The sequence below is a fragment of the Sapajus apella genome, unplaced genomic scaffold (genome assembly GCF_009761245.1).
Source record: "Sapajus apella isolate SASKATOON/1434 unplaced genomic scaffold, GSC_monkey_1.0 scaffold52, whole genome shotgun sequence".
Taxonomy (NCBI): Eukaryota; Metazoa; Chordata; class Mammalia; order Primates; family Cebidae; genus Sapajus; species Sapajus apella.
In genome coordinates, this window is record NW_022436992.1 from 11,545,923 (window position 1) to 11,564,870 (window position 18,948).

The 18,948-nt window shown below is 44.1% G+C and overlaps 1 protein-coding gene across 4 annotated transcripts in view; it reads right to left on the reverse strand.

Annotated features, from left to right (window-relative positions):
- The window catches only part of POLR1A (RNA polymerase I subunit A), an 80,387-nt gene that overhangs the window by 36,843 nt on the left and 24,596 nt on the right, over positions 1-18,948 (reverse strand). For 3 of the 4 annotated variants that reach the window (XM_032243576.1, XM_032243577.1, XM_032243575.1), the window contains 5 exons: positions 17,695-17,865; positions 17,138-17,260; positions 14,667-14,897; positions 8,709-8,963; positions 3,969-4,160 (listed from right to left, as the gene is read on the reverse strand). In XM_032243576.1, coding sequence (XP_032099467.1) covers positions 3,969-4,160; positions 8,709-8,963; positions 14,667-14,897; positions 17,138-17,260; positions 17,695-17,865 — 972 coding nt within the window. The remainder of the gene's footprint in view (positions 1-3,968; positions 4,161-8,708; positions 8,964-14,666; positions 14,898-17,137; positions 17,261-17,694; positions 17,866-18,948) is intronic. The other variant, XM_032243578.1, reaches the window with a different exon arrangement.

Here is an 18,948-nt window from a genome sequence, read left to right on the forward strand (position 1 = left end):
GTCTGTCAATAAGAAAATGATACAGAATAGAAAATAGGCAAAGGATTTGAACAGGCACATCACAAAAGATAATATCCAAATGGCCAATAAGCAGATGAATAGGTGCTCAAATTCTTTTGTCATTAAGGAAATGACAAAACAGTAAGATACCACTACATCACTACATACCCATCTGAATGGCTAAAATTAAACAAATAAACCAGAAAGAAAACAACAACAGCTGGGCGTGGTGGCTCATGCTTATAATCCCAGCACTTTGGGAGGCTGAGGCAGGTGGATCACCTGAAGTCAGGGGTTCAACACCAGCCTGGCTAGCTGGAAAAACCCTGTCTCTACTAAAAATACAAAAATTCGCTAGGTGTGGTGGTACACACCTGTAATGCCAGGTACTCAGGAGGCTGAGGCAAGAGGATGGCTTGAACCTGGGAGGCAGAGGTTGTAGTGAGCTGAGATGGCACAACTGCACTCCAGTCTGGTGGAAGTGTGTATTATTACAAGCATTTTGGAAAACTTTAGGAAACTATCTATTTAAGTTGAACACATATCTTATGATCTAGTAATTCCATGTCTCAGGATTTACCCAATGAAATGCATATATGTGTTCAACAAAAGATAGATCCAACTGTGTTCACAATGGCCCCATTTGTAACAGCCAAATGAAGGTAAGTGAAGACAACTCAAATGTGCATCCATAGAAAAATGGATAAATGTATGATGACATATTCACATTATAGAATATTATAAAGCAATAAAAATGAAAAACCTGCTGCTATGTACAATAACATGGGTAATACACAAAGTTTTATTTAAATAAGCTTCAAGGAAAGACAAAACTTGTTTATAGTATTGGAAGTCAAGTCAGTAATTTATCTTTGAGAAACGGTGGAAACTGGGAGGGGCCATGGAGGGGTCTTCTGGGGGTGCTGGTGATAAGCTACTTTCTAATCTGGGTAACTGTTTGCAAAGATGTATTCACTTTGTGAATGTGCATCTAGCTAGTCACTTGAGATTTGCAATAAGAGGCAAATTCTCTTTCGTTGCATGCTCTTTGAACAAATAACAAGAGACCTTCGATTTGTAAATAGGAAATCTATCAAGAGGCTGTATGAAATGTCCTGGAGAAACAGCCAAAACTTCCATTTCCCAGGGCAATAGACATAAACTTCCGAACCTAAGTTCCTTATCTTCTGATTCTCAACATAGTTTTTCTCTGCAGCACCAGGCTAAACCATGAACAAATTCTTGTGTAGTGTAGTCACTCTTGCCCTTTTCACCTATTTGAAAAAAAAAAAAAAGCTTGTACCAACCTTTGGAGATACACTTAAAAACTTCACCCCAAAAAAAAAAAAAAAAAAAAAAACTTCACCCATGACAGAAGCAAAACCTGGGCCTATTTCCTAAGTTCATTTGGTACAAAGGATTTTAAAAGGATCTAAGGTATAATCTCTGGGCAGAATGAAATTAAACTGGAAATCAACAAACAAGATATTTGGAAAAGCCCTCAATATTTGTACTTCTATATAATGTATTTTTTAAAAACTCAAGTCAAAAAAAAAAAAAAATCAAAAGGGAAATTAGAAAGTATTCTGAAGTAGATAAAATGAAAACACAACATATTAATTTGTGAGATGCAAATTAAGAAGAACTTAAGGGGGAAATTTATACATAAAATGCCTAGATTGAAAAGAAGAAAAAGGGTCTCAAATTAACTTCAGGGAACAAAAGAGCAAATTAAACCAACCAAAGTAAACAAAAGAAAGGGAGTGATAAGGATCAGAGTAAAAGCAATGAAATGGAAAACAGAAAAATAAAGTCAGTAAACCAAAAACTTTTTTTTTGAGAACAACAAAACTGATAAACTTGTAGGCAAACTGATCAGAAGAGAGAAGACACAAATTATCGATGTCAGGAATGAGAGAGATGACACCACTATAGGCATTACAGATAGAAAAGGTCAACGAAGGAACATTGCAAACAACTTCACGCCTATAGATTCAATAACTTAGATGAAATGGACAAATTCCCTAAAAAACATGAACTATTAAAGCTCAATCAAGAAACAGATAACCACCAGGGCGCAGTGTCTTAGGCCTGTAATTCCAGCACTTTGGGAGGCCGAGGTGCTGGTTAAGAGATCGAGACCATCCTGGCCAACATGGTGAAACCCTGTCTCTACTAAAAATACAAGAATTAGCCAGGCATGGTGGTGGCTGCCGGTAGTCCCAGCTACTCGGGAGGCTGAGGCAGGAGAATCGATTGAACCTGGGAGGTGGAGGTTGTGGTGAGCCGAGATCGCATCAATGCACTCCAGCCTGGTGACAGACAATGATTCCATCTCAAAAAAGAAAGAACTGGATAACCAAAAAATAGCTCTAAGTAGAAATTTTAATTGAAAACCTTCTCACAAAGAAACTCTAGGCCCAGATGCCTTCACTGGTAAATTCTACTACACATTTAAGGATTAAATAATATCAATACTGTAGTGCACAAACTCTTATAGAAAACCAGAGGAAATACCTCCTAACACCTCATTCTATGAGGCCGGCATTACCCCGATACCAAAACCAAACAAAGATATTACAAGAATATAAAACTGCAGACCAATATCACAAATATAGAAGTAAAAAAATTCTAAACAAAATATTAGTAAATTGAATTCAATATTATACAAAAAGGATAATACCTCATGACCAAGGAAGGTTTACCCAGGAATACAAGATTGGCTTAAAAAGGAAAATCAAGTTCTAGGTCCACAGACTAAGAACTGGAGAGCAAGAAGAGACCTTAGAGATCATCAACCTGAAGCTGAAGTCATTGATTTGAGACCCTTTTTCTTCTTTCCAACCTAGGCATTTTACGTATACATTTCCCCCTTAAGTCCTGCTTAAGCGGCATCCCACAAATTATACGTTGTGTTTTTATTTCACCTATTTCAGAATACTTTCTAATCTCCCTTTTGATTCTTTAGACCCATGAGCTATTTAACAAGTACTTATTTAGAAGTACAAATATTGAGGGCTTTCCCAAATATATCTTGGTTGCTGATTTCCAATTTAATTCCATTGTGCCCAGAGATCATACCTTGAATCCTTTTAAAATCCTTTGTACCAAATAAAATTAGGAAATAGGTTCAGGTTTTGCTTCTATCATGGGTAAGATTTTTCAGTGTGTCTCTAACGGTTAGTACAGGTTATTTTTTTTTTTTGCAAACTGGTGAAAAGGTTAAGAGTGACAATACTACACAAGAATTTGTTCCTGGCTTAGTCTGGTTTCACAGAGAAAAACCATGTTTAGAATCAGAACTTAGCTTAGTGAATTTCTACTGCCCCAGAAAATGATGAGGAATGGAGACCTACAGAGCCAAGATCACATAGCCAACTAGAAGTTGACCCTTAAGGCTGAACTTGGAGACTCAGGCAAGAGTAGAACACATTTTATTGTTTTTCATTGTTTGGTCACCACATATATTATTATTTGGTTACTTTGAGAGAAAGTATGGTATGATGCTTCAAGGGTTGGAAAGTCCTGGGTTTGATCTGTCTGCTGTAGTCTTGGGCATATAATTTTCATCTCCTAAAGGGAGCTAATAATGGACTCTGCATTGCAGATTCGTTTTGAAGATTAATTCAGATAACATGTCTAAAGCACTCAGCAAACACATGGAATTTCCCAACAAATATTACTATCACTCTACCAGCATCACTGCCTATTACCACCGTATTTGTATTATAAGAATACCAAATTTAAGTTAGAAGCAAAGGACAGAAACTATGCAGTCTACTCTTAGCAGGCTCTCCCTTGAAGCCACCCAGACTCAGGAACCCCAAACAAAGGAGAAAGAAAGTCAGACTATTGCTGGCTTAGCCATTTCTCTGTCTCTGGTCTGGGCTCTTCTGAAAATAAAGCCTTTTACATGAGCGGCCTATTTCCTTTTGTTACATACACTGGCTGTTCTCTCTCCTAATTACCTGTTTTCCTGTCCAGAGTGGAAAGGGCTTCAGGATGGAAGGAGGAAAGAGCTTCACGCGCCCCACTTTGTCCGTGAGTCCTCGGTACACCAGCTCCATATACTGCTCCCGGGTGAAAAAGCAACCCCGAGTAGTCATGCTTGCACCTGAAACCATGTGATCCTGGATCAGTCCCGCCAATGGTTGGCCATCCTATAAACCAAAACAGAAAAGACAAGAAGAATGAACATAAATTTTAAGTCAAACTCTAATCCTTAATCACCTGCCTGGAAGTCACTTTCTAGCAAGAGCCCTTCTTCTATCCCTGTCTTGTCTCGCCCACATTCTCACTATGTTCTTGTTTGGGAACAAACTGCTTCCCAAAGCACATGACCAGTGTTTAGCACTGGCTTCTATATTTGCCATTAGTCCACTACCTATATCAAAAGTGCTTCAAACTCATCCAGTTCCCCAAGGCTTCTCTGTTTAATCCCATCTGGTTCTAGTTATCCAGCATATTTTTGGCACTTATGCCTAAATTTGGTCTGGCTGCTGTCAGCTGTGTTCTTGTTTTTACTTTGGTTTTATGCTTTAGTATTTTTCACACATTTCTGGCTTGGCTCTTCTGTAAATCAGTCATGCACTCAACAAATATTTATCAGGAGCCTCCTGAATGCCAAGGCACTGGGTAGACTTTTCCCTACTCCAGGGGACCAAACAGACATGGTCCTTTATGATGAAGAAGAGCTAGACAGTAAACAAATGATTGGATAAATACAGTATCACAAAGTGTTTTAAAGGCCAAAAAGGAAAATAACAGGATGGGTCAAATGAGGGAGATGGTCAGAAATAGCCTCTCTGAAGGGCAGTCTTACAGCTCAGCCCTGAGGGGTGAGTTGGTCAGTATAGGGAGGGAGACCTTTCAGCACAGGTTCCTCTAGAGAGCCATGAGTGGGCCTGATGTACATGACTGCAGAAGGGAGAATAGTCATTATTAGTTATCTCTTCATAACACTGTACAGGGCTCATGGTGAGCCCTTAATAAAGGCTGTTATCTACCAGATGCCAAAAACAAGGGCTTTTATGAAAAGCCTGAGATTTGGTGAGTGCATTAATTTCATCTGACACTTTCACAGCCATTCTAATCCCCAGTCTCCTGAACCTTATCTGTCAGGTCTGTGTTCATAGCAACATTAACGCATGCTAAAGTAAAAATAGCTATGCTCACTGACATTCCTTAAGATGTAGCTTTTGTAACCTTTTCAATGTTTATAGAAATTTGAGAAAAACCTGTGACTTGGATATAAAGATTGTTAATCATTTGATTATTTGTTAAATACTAGCCAACAGTACGGTCATGTTTTAGAACTAAGGCTAAAGGAACTCACAAATGCAGCCTAGGAGAAGCACCAGAAATTTAACCACATGTACTAACTCAAAGGTTAAAAAAAGGTTCCTTGTAAATCTCTTAAGTTAACTCTTCTAACCAAATGCAAAAAAAAAAAAAAAAAGGGATCCTTGTCAAACGATCTAAACAGTACAGTGATGGGCTCAATGTAAACTCAAATATAATGATTACAGATGAACTGGAAAGGTGGCACAGACATAAGGCAAGATCGGATGGGGCACACAGCCCTTCTTATGAATGCTTTGACTTAACATACATAAAAAATTACACTCTACCTCTTGTTGCCTATATGGTCTTATTTTGCTTGGGAGAAAAACCCAAACCAGTATTATGGATTTGACTCATCTCACAATCTTTGGGGGACAGATAATGATTTTTCCTTTTGTTTTTTTCCTTAAAGAACGTAATTACAGGTTCTGTGATCTATTCAGTGCCTTTTCCTCTGTCTGTCCAGATTTTTCCATGACTAGACAATTACTTTAATGGCTAAATAGCTTTCAAGGCAATAATCACAAATTCTATGGCAGAATGCTGATTAAAGCAATTGCCAAAGGTCTACTTATAATTCTAAATTTCCTAAATCCTGCTTAGACTCAGAAAGAACATCTCTGAATCAAAACCCCAAAAATTGTCAGCTATACTATTCTCCTTAATACCACAGCCAAATGACATTATAATTAATGTCTCTGGTCGGGATGCTTTGGGAATAGGGTATTCTGTAACTTGAATTTTCTAGCTGACTAAGTAGAAGTCAGGAAACATATCTCAAGCCTTGTTTTAAAACTTTCCACAAAGCACAGGCCCTCAATAAATAAACAGAAGGACAAAAATTAGTCCAAAAACTAACACATAAATGAAAACTTTAACTGTTTTCATGGAAAAGAAGTAGCGTTCCATTCGACTCCTATTTTAAGTAAAAAGGCACCACAAAACTCTATTAAGTACATAAAACCAACGATAAAATGTACTTTAATTTGGTGTTATGGTTAGTTAAGGAAAAGAAACTGGTAATAGGGAAGAAACGGAATTATAAACAAAGAAATATGGAAACTACGGGAAATAAAAATATGCTAAGAAAAATGACCCCAAAATACTGGTTTTCCTCATTTAACCAAATCAGCTCTTGTCCTTTCAGGAGTCTGCCAATAAAGGCATGTTGCATTTTTATAACCATTAGCAAATATAAGGATTCCACTTCTTGACATTTACACCAAAGACTAAATAAAATTTATCAAGGATCAAAAGCTCTTTACCTCTAACAAAAGAAATTCAATGAAAGTACATTGAATCTTCAAGCCATCTCCCATAAGCTTTTTTCTTTTTAAGAAACTAATTTATTGACATAAGCTTATTTACTTGTGTTCTCCTGTCTCCCTTAAGTGTATGCCCAACCTAGAACTCCTAGGCATATGAGCATGTGATGAGGCCCACTTGGATTTACATAAGTCAGCCTACTGCAAGAAACAAAGTAAGCATGAAGTCTCCTACAGCTGTGCACCTTATTCAATCAAAATCAAGTACAGCATATTCAAGGTCATTGGTCCGAGGACTTCAGAGCGCCTCAACTCCCCACACAGCTAATGCCTCAAGTCACTCTGCCAGCAAAAAACCATCTGCTGCTCCCTGGCAGTATCCCCTCTGGTGAAATATGATTCAGCTGCTATAGAGTCAGAGACCCACACAGTCCTGGGAGCTGCTTCTTGTCACCTGCTCTCCCTTAGTCCCAGCCTCACCTGTCAAGTGGAGCTAAGCCAAGTACATGGGCGGGGAGTGGGGAGGGGTCATCCAAAGCTGCTGGGTTCGAGTCTTGGTCTGATTGCTGGCTGACATATTACTCACTTGGTGTTTCCTTGTCTGAAAATCACACCAACCTTATAAGGAAGGGAATGTCTGCAAACTGCTTACAGCAGTGCCTAAGGCCTGTGGCCCACCTAATAAATGTCAGCTTTCACTGCCACCACCATGAGAGCCACATTATTTACATGAAAACATAAAAAGCCACTTTTCAAATTAGCAAATGTATATATATATATTTTTAATTTCCAAGTAATCTGAGTGGCCCCTTCACCACTTCTTCCTACATTTAGTCCCTTCACTAATCCACAGCCCACAAAGGTGGCCAGAGAAAGGAAAGGCCAACTCAAACAACTAGGGCCCTCATGAAGCCATAGTGGTAGGAAAGGGGGCTGGGACGCCAGGATCCTCGCCACCTGCCTGATTCCAAGGAACAGAGGATGCTGACTGACGCTAAGCATCTCTGAGCAGCCCCAGGCACTCCCTGTGTACAGAGCGCTCCATCCCTGTGGCAGCATGAACGCCAGGAAGATCTGGGAGCTCCTTATCCTTCCTCCTGCTTCTCAGCTGGGTGTCCATGGGCAGGTTACATGAATCCTTCAAGTGTAAAATGTGGGCATGAATAGCACCTACCTCCAAGGACTGTGGGGAGGGTGAAATGAGGAGCCTCTAATGTGCTCTATGCACAGTGTATGGCACTGAAAAAGTACTTGGGAAATGGGAGCCTTGGTTTGACGTTATGATTATTCTTTATACTCCACCACAATCCAAATGAATGATGTATAATTGTGAATCACTGTGGTGCAAACGGCTTACAGTTTAGGAGGTCTCAGACCTCTGGGTGGGTAGTGAGGGCAAAGCAGGCACTGGAACACACTCTGTCCCCTTCCCTGCAGCCTGCCTCTTTCCTCGCTCTGTCCCTCCCATGAGCACATGCTGACTCAGGCCCCTGCCACTCCTGGCCACAAGTCAGCTGCTCAGGAGAGTGGGGAGGAAGTTCTGTCCTACCCATGTATCCCTCTGGGCAGCTGTGACCACATGGGGATACCCTTGAGGACTGAACTTGGAGAAAGAAGGAAGGGATTCAAAGAGGAGAGGAGATGCCTTCATGGGCTATTAGGGGATCTCTTCTGGTCCCTTGGGGTTAGGCTGCTTCTTAAAACTCATGTTTGTCAGAACAAAGGATCAAAGTCATCTGTGGACCATGAGAACCATTACAGTGTTGGGATACTAATGCTGCCCGGGGGCTATTAAGGTGCAGAATCCAAACTTAAGTGTTGAACACAAGGTCTATTCCGCAGCTACTAAGGTTGGCTTTCTGGGATGCCTATCGCAATTTCTGTCCTGATTTACATTTTATGACACAGCAAGAAATAAACATTTCCCAGCCTCTAAGCAACTAGATGGCTAAAAGCCCCACTTGGGAGAAACCAGGACCCTCCATTCCAGGTGCCCCTGTCCTGGAGCTGCCCAATGACCCCAGAAGCTAGCAGGGCCCAGGTTAAAAGTACTAAGTCATGCCAACGATGACGATGGAATGGCCTCAAGGCCAGACCTACCTTGGGAACAAGGTACTGCTGATCGGTGCAGGCCAGGACATAGGCCTCGGCCCGGCCCAGCTCACTCTGGGGGAAATGGGCATTCATCTCATCTCCATCAAAGTCAGCATTATAGGCTTTGCAGTTGGCATAGTGGAGCCGCAGCACTTTCTCTTCAGGCAGGATGCGGGCGTGGTGGGCCTGGATGGAGGGTCTGTGCAGGGTGGGCTGACGGTTCAGTAGCAGAATGTCCCCATTCTTCACATGCCGGCACACCTGGGAACAGAGTGGACAGGTGGGTGATCAGTGCAAACGTCAGTATCACCACTGCCCTTTCCAAGTGCTCACCTCAACTTGGCCAAGGTGTGGCTTCTATCTTACGTTCTAGTCAACTAAATGCAAGGGGGATTTTTAATCTGGAGCGAAACCCTAGAAAGCTCTGAGAAATACCTCCTGGGTCCCTCTGGTCCTGGCCCTTTACAGCCCTGATCCTGGCTCTAAGCTCAGAAGTATAAGGAACAAATAAGACCATAGGTCTCTGTCTTCTACAGAGATGCATAGCCCTCCCAGGTTCCTGGATTCCTCTGAAAATTAATCTGAGGAAAAAATGGATACAACTCCTGAAGACTGCACATAACCGTAAAACCAATCACAGGATTAGAAAGGAATTGGCAGACTCTCGAATCCCCCCATTATCACATGCGAACACATCAGTCTAAACGGAAATTCTACATTTCACAAAAAAGGTGCCGGCTTCATATATCAGACCCGGAACTGGAATACAGGGTTCTTAGTTAGTTCAGTACCCTCAGAAAACATTTTACTGCACTTCAAAAATTAAGAACTGTAAATTGCCATAGTCTTTTGGGAAGAGAGTTTGAAAATAGCTATTAGAACACTTAAAACATATTTCCTGTTGGCCCCTCAGGGAAAAAAAGCACCTACACAAAGTTAGATGAATATGTATGTTGATGCAGCAGCATTTACAGCAGCAAAAACTAGAAATAACCTTACTGCCCCAATGAAGGGGCAATAGTGTATCCACACTATGGAATATTATGCAGTGAACAAGTATAAATTAAATATATACAAGGTCTGAAGTGGTGGCAATAATGTATTATAGCAAAGAAAAAAAAAATCCAGGTGGCATGTAAGGTGATGAAAAAAAGCAATTTAAAAACCAACCGTGTGTGTGTGTGTGTGTGTGTGTGTGTGTCTCTCTCTCTGTCTCTACGTGGGAAAAAGGTGCTTGGATCCTCACTAGGCTGTTACTGTTTTTCTGAGACAGGGTCTCTCTCTGCCACCAGGCTGGAGCGTAGTGGTACAATCATGGCTCACTGCTGCTTCAATCTACTGGACTCAAACAATCCTCCCACCTCAGCCTCCAAGTGCTGGAATCACAGGCATGAGCCACCATACCCAGTTATTTTCTTACATCTTAGTATTGTTCTTCCTATAATGAGTAAGTGATGCTTTTGTAAATTTTAAAAAAGATCTTCCAACTTATTTTTAAAGAAAGAAATATTGAACAAGTGCTGTGCTCTGTGCAGGAGGGAAAACAGAAAATACAGACAATTTTAAAGATAAGAATTTAAAAATCACAAGTAATTGTAACCCTCTAAGATAGCCACTGCTCATACTATCTCCCCCTTATAAATACCTGGCTGGTCATGTCCTTTTAACAGACATCTCTCTCACAAAGCTGACTTTCCTGTACTGCCCAGTAAGATTCTTAATGCCCTTATCTTTAATTACATTAATTACTGGGCTTCCTAAACACTGAACATAAAGTGACACCTTAAAAAGCAAATCCATGAAGGTCACTGCCACCCCATGCATTTTGAAGGGATCATCTTTGTAGTACAAAGGAATTATGGAGACTTGGTGAAACCTCTGCCACCCCAAATCTCCTTTAAATCACAACAGATAACAGGTAAGAGAAAACGACAAATTACTTCAAGTCTAGTTTCTTCTTATGTTGCCCATATTTATGAAACTGCATTGAGAAAGTTCATTAAAGAGAGAGGCCAAAGGTAATTTAGATATGTTCCCAAAACTCTCTCCCCAATTCCTACTCAGCGAGGTTAAAAGCTCTCTTTCTATAGCTCAGAGATGCAGGGAGCAAAACCCTCAAGTGCTACAAAGCAGGCCTAAAAGTACCTAGCATGGAGTCTGTCTTTTTGCTCCCCAAGGAATTCAAACCTTCCCCTCCCCATTGCCAAGTCCCATGTTTCCAAGGAGACCTAAACTCTGAGGGTTCCCATGAGCATCTGCCCAGGGCACTGGCTGCTGTCTGACTGCGTCATACAAGCTGAGGTCTTCTTTCTTTAGCCTCTCAAGGGAAAAACTGCCTAGACCTGTGGCCTAAGCCCAAGCCAGGCTGGGCCTAGGACTTGAGTCCTGCAAATTCGAGACATCATCCAGCATAAGCAAACTCGCCACAGCTGGGAAGGTACACAGGCCAATCTGGTAGGCACTGGCCAATCCAAACAGAAGCCCTGGAGCACAGGGTGTTCCCCTTGCCAACCCAAACCCAAGGTCTTCCCTTCTCTTGTCTCTAAATAAATACTGCAGTGAAAATTAGTGGGCCCCAGTGCCCCAGGGTCAGAGTTTTCAGAGGCAGGCTGGAAGCCAAAGGCCTGCTTCTGGCAGGCTGCTGAGCAGGACAATGAGCCCTGGCTCTTTGGGCCATTTCCTCTTTTATTTACAAGGCCCAAGGGATAGGGCAGAGTTTTCATACCTCACAGGGGAAATGGGTCCTTTTGGCCTTTCCCCTCCTTACCTAGCCTGTGGTTCCTCCTCACCCAGACCTCAGTGTTTCCTTCCCAATCACCTTACACAGCCCTTCAGCCTTGGCCTGATCCATGTGCATAAACACATCAGCTGAAGTCTTCAAAAATTACAGGCTGGGAGCAGTGGCTCATGCCTGTAATCCCAGAACTTTGGGAGGCTGAGGAAGGCAGCCTAGGAGTTCAAAACCAGCCTGGGCAACATGGCAAAACCCCATGTCTACAAAATATACACAAATTAGCCAGGTGTGGTGGTACACAACTGTGGTCTCAGCTACTTGGGAGGCTGAGATGGGAGGATCACCTGAGTTCAGGAAGTGGAGGCTACAGTGATCCATGATTGCGCCACTGCACTTCAGCCTGGGAGACTGAGTGAGACCTTGTCTCAAAAAAAAAAAAAAAAAAAAAAAAAAAATAAAAATAAATAAGCACATATGTATTATTGTGTAAGTATCACGTATAATAACATCATTGAGATCTGGGGAGATAAATGAATCATACTCAGCCCCCAGGTCTGATGTAAGAGCCCCTTTTCCTTCCTTAAGTCCCCTCCTGACTTTGCTGCTGGGCTCTGTTGTCGGGTACAAAGGGTCATCACACTCCAGAGCCTTCCGCACCTCAATCCAGATTTGTGTAACCCACAAGGGTTTCCCGAGGCCTTCAACATGCTGGGTGCTGGGGAGAGCAGAGCACACCCTGCCCTTGAACTCATGAGACTCAAGAACTCAAGGGTGGAGGTGGGTACACACATAGTGAGAACACAATGCATTAAGGGCTACAAGGGGTGGAGAGATGAGTGTGCACAGTGGCTGTGAGGGGAACACAGGGGGACACCTGACACAGGTTTTTGGGGATAGCAAACTATAGTCCTCAAGCTGGCCACCTGGTTCTGTAAATGAAGTTTTATTGTGTTGGGGTCACCACCTGTAGGGGTCTGTCCTGCAGACCCTGACTCAACGATTGGTGAATAAAGTACACTGACACACAGATACTATGCTTTGCCAGTTTGGCTGTGGGTCCATGGCTACTTACAGATTCCTTGGAGAGTGCTGTAAAGAGAAAGCAGCCATCGGCCCTTACTAGCCAGTGAGACTTGCATTTCATAAAATTTAATTGACAAATACTTGAGTCAACAACACTAGAGGTTAAAGATTAAAGGACAGGTTCTGATGCCTAAAGCAAACAGCATTAGTTGGTAATATCCCTGGCTGACCATATCCCCTGAGAGGACCATCTGGCTCAAAAGTTAGTTTTAAGACCACATGAGTAAACAAGTTATTCAGATAAATTCTTCCACATACTTTAGCTATTCGCTTTTCTTATTAACTAAGTGTAAAGGGGATTTAGGCTGCCTTCAGCCAAGAACTACAGAAAAAACCTTTAGGCCCTCTAAAAGGGTTTGAGACTACAATCTATAACTTTCTCTAATATTTTTGCCATCACTCTAAGTGAATTGCTATATCACTGGAACATAGCCATGCCTATTTGTTTGTGTACTACCTGTGGCTGCTTTGGCATTATGTAGCAGAGCTGACAACTGCAACAGAGCCTGCATGGCCCAGGATGTCAGAAATATTTACTATCTGACCCTGGATGAATGAGGGCTTGCTGAGGCCTGAGGGAGCAGCAAGAGTTGGCTGCCTTCAGTCCCCTCTTTAGCCCAGAGGCTGGCCCCAGCACCTGGCTCACAGCTGCCTCCTGATGACCCCAAATTCTCCTTGCCCACTTGCCCTGCACATTCCCCTCAAGCCTGTTTCTTCTTGGGCATTATGTGCTTAAAGTCACTGTCCATCACTGCTGTTTCCTATGGTGTCTACCACACCCCTTCGCAATAGCAATGCATTCATACGCTCACTTCCTAGTGGTTCCCCCACCATGCTATCAACTCCAGGGTGGTGAGGATACATGTACAGGGACTGCAAAGTGCTAGCATGCAGGGGGCGCCAGCACTGCCTCATCCCTCACCACTTCTCCTAGTCTCTCTCTCATCCTTTCCTACTGTGAGTCTGTTTCACATGTTTGACCCGAGTTAAATGTTAAGTAAAGTGAAACACATTTTGCTTCTTTTTGCATTGCTCACACAGTGCCTGGCAAAACACCAGGCACTCCAGGCAGACCAATTCTACGAACCTGAATACAAACCTTATTTTGTGCACTAGAAAAGAACAAGAGGGAACTTGATCTGTGTTTGCATATGCCCCATCACCAAAGGAGAAAACAGGTAGTGTATTACTGCTGTCCCTCAGAGAGCAGTGAGAATGAGAGGAAGCAAGAGGGCCTGTGGTGAACAGTGATGGGCACTGCCACAAGGCCAGTAGCATTTCCTCTTCCTCTCTGTTCCTCCAAAGTTCCTTCAAGGCTGATGCAACTTTGCAGAGATGAACTCAGTGTCAAAGAAGAGCAGGTCAGCCATGGAGTATGGATGGGCAGAGGGCAAGGAGAGGCCTGCCTGCTGCACAGGTCAATGAGGAAAATCCAGGCAGCCACCCATTGACTCTGGTAGTCACTTGTGGGTTATACTCAAATTGAATCCATTTCCCTCCAACAACTGCTGCCATCATTGCCTGGTTAGGGGTCATCGGCTATTCCTCTCCCAGCAGGAATGGCAATTATGTAACAAAGCCACAGAGCTGTCACCTGCTGATCTCATGCACTCAGCAACATTGTTAATTGATCATGTGCTCCTTCCAGTGGAACCTGATATAGCCTCAGGATCCCCTACCACAGCACTATGGGCTGGCATTAGCAATCACCCAAAATGGAAACATTAGTTATAACCTGCCAGTTGTTGGTTAGCACTGGCACAGAGTACTCCCTTCCTAAGAGTGGCTCTCAAACATCAACATACAGAAGAACTCTCTGGAAAGCATGGTAAAGAAAAATTCCAAACTCTTTTCTCAGAGATTCGAATTCAGCAGGCGTGGAGGGATCTGCATTGCTCACAAGTTCCAGGGATGCCACTGCTGCTGCTACTGGTCCAGCGACTACCCTTTGAGTAGCCCTGTTCAAGAGCTGCCATTCTCTCCGGGACTACAAAGTGAATCTTAAAAGCCACCCATGTGTTGGGGAGCTTCCTTCTAGGGATGGTCTCCAGTGTCAGTGTGCACTGGAGCCACACCTGATGACTGCCAGTCACTGGGATCTGAACAGGAGCTGGATGGGTCCCTGACCAAAGCTGCCCATTACTCACAATTTTTGTTCCTTGGGGCTTAGGTGCCCCCATGGCTGGGGTCAGTAGCTGCTTGGCCACGGCCTCTCGTTGGCTCACATCCACAGTGCTCAGGGCTGTGCGGCTGCCATCCTCATTGATGACCATGGAGGCTCCTGGGTGCACGTTGGGGCCGTTGATGACCGCCTGTCTAAGTTCCTGAACATTCCACGGGGTAACTGGCTGTGGGTAGGTCAGTTTTGTGGCAAATACCTGGAAATGAGGAGTGGAGGTAGAAATTCATGGCAGGGAGAAAAAATGGTCTCATGGACCCCAAATCTGTCTTAATAGGCTGTGTCATTTCCCCCAAAATGTGGGGGAGCTGTCTGACTTGGCCAAGAAGGCCTTTCAATGAGTGAAGTAACATCTTGCCTGTCTTCTGCAGCTCCCTTAATGCTATAGAGACCAGGCCTCCTTTTCTAGCAGTTAGTCTGAGGAGAATAATTTAAGTGCTGCAGTTTATATATTACAATCTTTTAACCCACTCTAAAACATAATTTTCTTATCTGCCAATAAATTCAAAGTTCCCAAAGGTGTCAGGGCACTTGCTTGAGACAGGCGGCAAATGCCTGTCCTCAAACACTACAGCATCCCTCATCCATCCCAGCAGACATCACTAATGGATCATGGCACTGTCCCTGAGCCCAGACATGGCATTGGAAACTCTCAACTCTGCAGTTCTGGCAGACATTATAATTAAGGTGGTACCTGAGATGAAACTGACACATTCCTCTGATACCTGAGAAAATGCAGTGTGCTGTGTTTAATGCTAGGCCTGGGATATGCTCCAAGTAAAACAAGTTCCCTGGTTAAATGAGTTCTTGAACTACTGAATATTATAAACCCCTAATGCTTCCAAATGTACACAAATACACCAGAGACTCTGAGATGTCCTGCATAAAGGAACCTGTCTAGCTTTGTACAGGTACCATGCAGCAGCACTTTCTCAGAGGGCTCTTCCAGCTACCCCAGCCCCTGCAGTCCTCAGCCTGAGCCTGCTCTACTATTGCTGATGCACTTATCACCCATCACCGTCCAATAGAGCGTATATGTACTTGTTCATCTATTTACGGTCTCTACCACGGACACTGCTTTATATGGAAGCACACTAGTCTGTGCTTCACTGTTGGTCTCCAGCTCCTTGCTCCTGTGGCAGCTGTGAATAGTGCTCTATAGGAAGTACATGGTCCAAGGGGCCAGAGGCAGTTCTATCCACTCTGCTCTTCCCAGCTATCCCATGAGGAATACCTATGCCCCAGGCCACCATGGCCCTGAGACTCTGGGCAGTTTGTAGGTGGGCAGAGACTTGAGAGTCTCTCCTCCAGGGACAAGCCACTACCAAACAAACCCAGATTCAAGAAAGAGAAATCTAGCACCCTAGGAAGACAGAAGAGGCAGCATGAAAGGTCTCTGCCAGCGCTGGGGACACTATGAGGTCAAAGCCAACAGGAGTGGCCCCTGCCCTCTGTCCAGAGAGGGCAACCAAAACTCGATACATGTCTCCTCAGGGCCTCAGATTTGGTAATGTCAACACTGGACTTTGTAAAGCTGGTTCTCACCACGTGATCCGGCTTTTGGATGCAAGGACTATGGTTCCCAGAAGGCAGTGGGCACAGGACTGGGCCTTCTCGGACTCCTGTCTGCTGACACATCATGCCTTTGTCCAGGAAGCCCAAGTGTGCCACAGAGATGAGGCCATGGGCACGCAGGATGATCGGAAAGAACACTTCAGCACTGCTCATCACCAGTCCCCAGAGAGAGGCAGAGGTGGTAGCATGCAAGGAAATGAGGTTCTCCCCAGAGGAAATTAAACCACCTTCACATTACTGACCTTGAGGCCCATTAAGGAGGAAGCCGATTAAGGCTGCTCCTGCTGAGCACCACGGCACGAAGTGCTAAGGAAGTGAGATGACGCTGGCTCCCAGAGCGGGGCTCAGGCAGAGCACTAACAGGTGAATATTGAGCTGCTTATGCTGAGGAGCAAAACAGGGCATGGACAACATGCACACGCCTCACTCTGGGGCTCGCTCCCTTTCCTCTTCCCAGTAACCCAGGGTACAGATTTCTGACGCCTAGAAAGTACACAGGACTGAAATCCCCTGTGCCTTCTTCCTTTCCCCTGTCATGTATTCAATTTGGGAGGAAGGTCAAAAGACTAGGCTGAGGTGAGCAGGAGGAAGCTATGGGGGTGGGGATGTGGAACACTCCACAGTTAGCTCCCCGGTGCTAACTGTGTGGGTAGAAGGTGTCTGTGAGCCTGGCATGGAGTGAGAGCAACGCCATCACGCAGCTTCCGGTTATCTCCTTGTGGGCCGTCCAGGAAGGGGCAGAAGGTAGTCCCGCCCAAGCCACTATAACCTGCTGCACATCCTGTCCCCAGCCCTCTGCACACTCTGGTCTGCCGCCCTCAGGGAGCAAATGCACCCTACACACACACACACACACGCACGCACCATGGGAATTCCAATTTCGTTGGTGTTGATGTACATGTCTGGGCAGATGACTGAGCGTGCAGCGTAGTCCACTCGCTTTCCCATCATGTGCTTTCGGAACAGGCCTTCTTTCTTCTCCAGGATCTTTACGGAGAAAAAAAGGCCATAAAAAACATTTAACAAGGATTCCAGTATGCTTATTAGTTTCTTTTTTTTTTTTTTTTTTGAGATGGAATCTCACTCTGTCGTCCAGGCTGGAGTGCAGTGGCATGATCTCAGCTCACTGCAACCTCCGCCTCTCAGGTTAAAGCGATTCTCCTGCCTCAGCCTCCCGAGTAGCTGGGACTACAGGCGCGTGCAACCACGCCCAGCTAATTTTTTTGTATTTTTATTAGAGATGGCGTTTCACTGTGTTAGCCAGGATGGGCTTGATCTCCTGACCTCATGATCTGCCCACCTCGGCCTCCCAAAGTACGGGGATTACAGCTGTGAGCCATCATGACCGGCCATGCTTATTAGTTTCTTGTTAACTATGTACCCTCTGCAGCTAGCAATGGGAATCCAAGTTTTTTGCTCACCTGCCTAATGCCTGGGTACTTGTCTGTCATTAGTTTGTCCATCTCGCTATCAAACACAATATTGACGTGGCTCTGAAGGCGAATCCAAATGTTGTAAAGTTTGTCTATGAAGGACTGGCCTGGAAGTGTACTCAGGAAGGATCTGTCAATAGCAATCAAAGAGTCTTTTTCCTGGAAGATAAAACCAAGAAAACAAGCATGATGGAAAAAAGCTCTCAAAAAGGCCTGGCTTGATTTAATTTTTCTTTCTTACCTTGGCTCTGACAACTAGGCACTCTGGAGTTTATGTCCTCCGAACCTGACCGATCAGAGACCAATGTGCTAATAAATCAGTCTTGTAAGTACGTGTCCATAAGAACTCAGTTATCTGCCCAGACATTAGCAGTATTACATATTTACCCGCCTGTCTCTTTCTAATTTGAGTTCGTAAGACGAACTCAAAATTTGTAAGCATGCTCCTTTCTCACGGTATTTGCCAAAGTCCCTTCATATGCAATTCCTCAAAACTAAGAATTCCTTCCCACATCAATACGTTTCTTATGAAGTTCTGTTATCTTGCCAGATAACTGATTCTCACATGCAGTTTTAGTTTTATTTATGGCTTTGAAAACCGCTTACAGATATGCAAATGGAACAATTTCTTAAAAGGAACTAGGGCCTTTCAGCTGGAACCGCCATCTTCCAGTAATTCACCAAAATGATGAACACAAAGGGAAAGAGGAGAAGCACCCAAAATATGTTCTCTAGGCCTTTTAGAAAACAGAGTTGTTCCATTGGCCACGTATATGTGAATCTTTAAGAAAGGTGATATTGAGGCAGGCACGGTGGCTCATGCCTGTAATCCCAGCACTTTGGGAGGTCAAGGTGGGTGAATCATGATGTCAGGAGTTCAAGACCAGTCTGGCCAAGATGCTGAAACCCCATCTTTACTAAAAATATAAAAATTAGCCAGGTGGCCAGGCGCGGTGGCTCAAGCCTGTAATCCTAGCACTTTGGGAGGCCGAGGCGGGTGGATCACGAGGTCAAGAGATCGAGACCATCCTGGTCAATACGGCGAAACCCCGTCTCTACTAAAAATACAAAAAATTAGCTGGGCATGGTGGCGTGTGCCTGTAATCCCAGGTACTCAGGAGGCTGAGGCAGGAGAATTGCCTGAACCCAGGAGGCGGAGGTTGCGGTGAGCCGAGATCGTGCCATTGCACTCCAGCCTGGGTTCAGGCAATTCTCCTGCCTCAGCCTCCTGAGTAGCTGGGA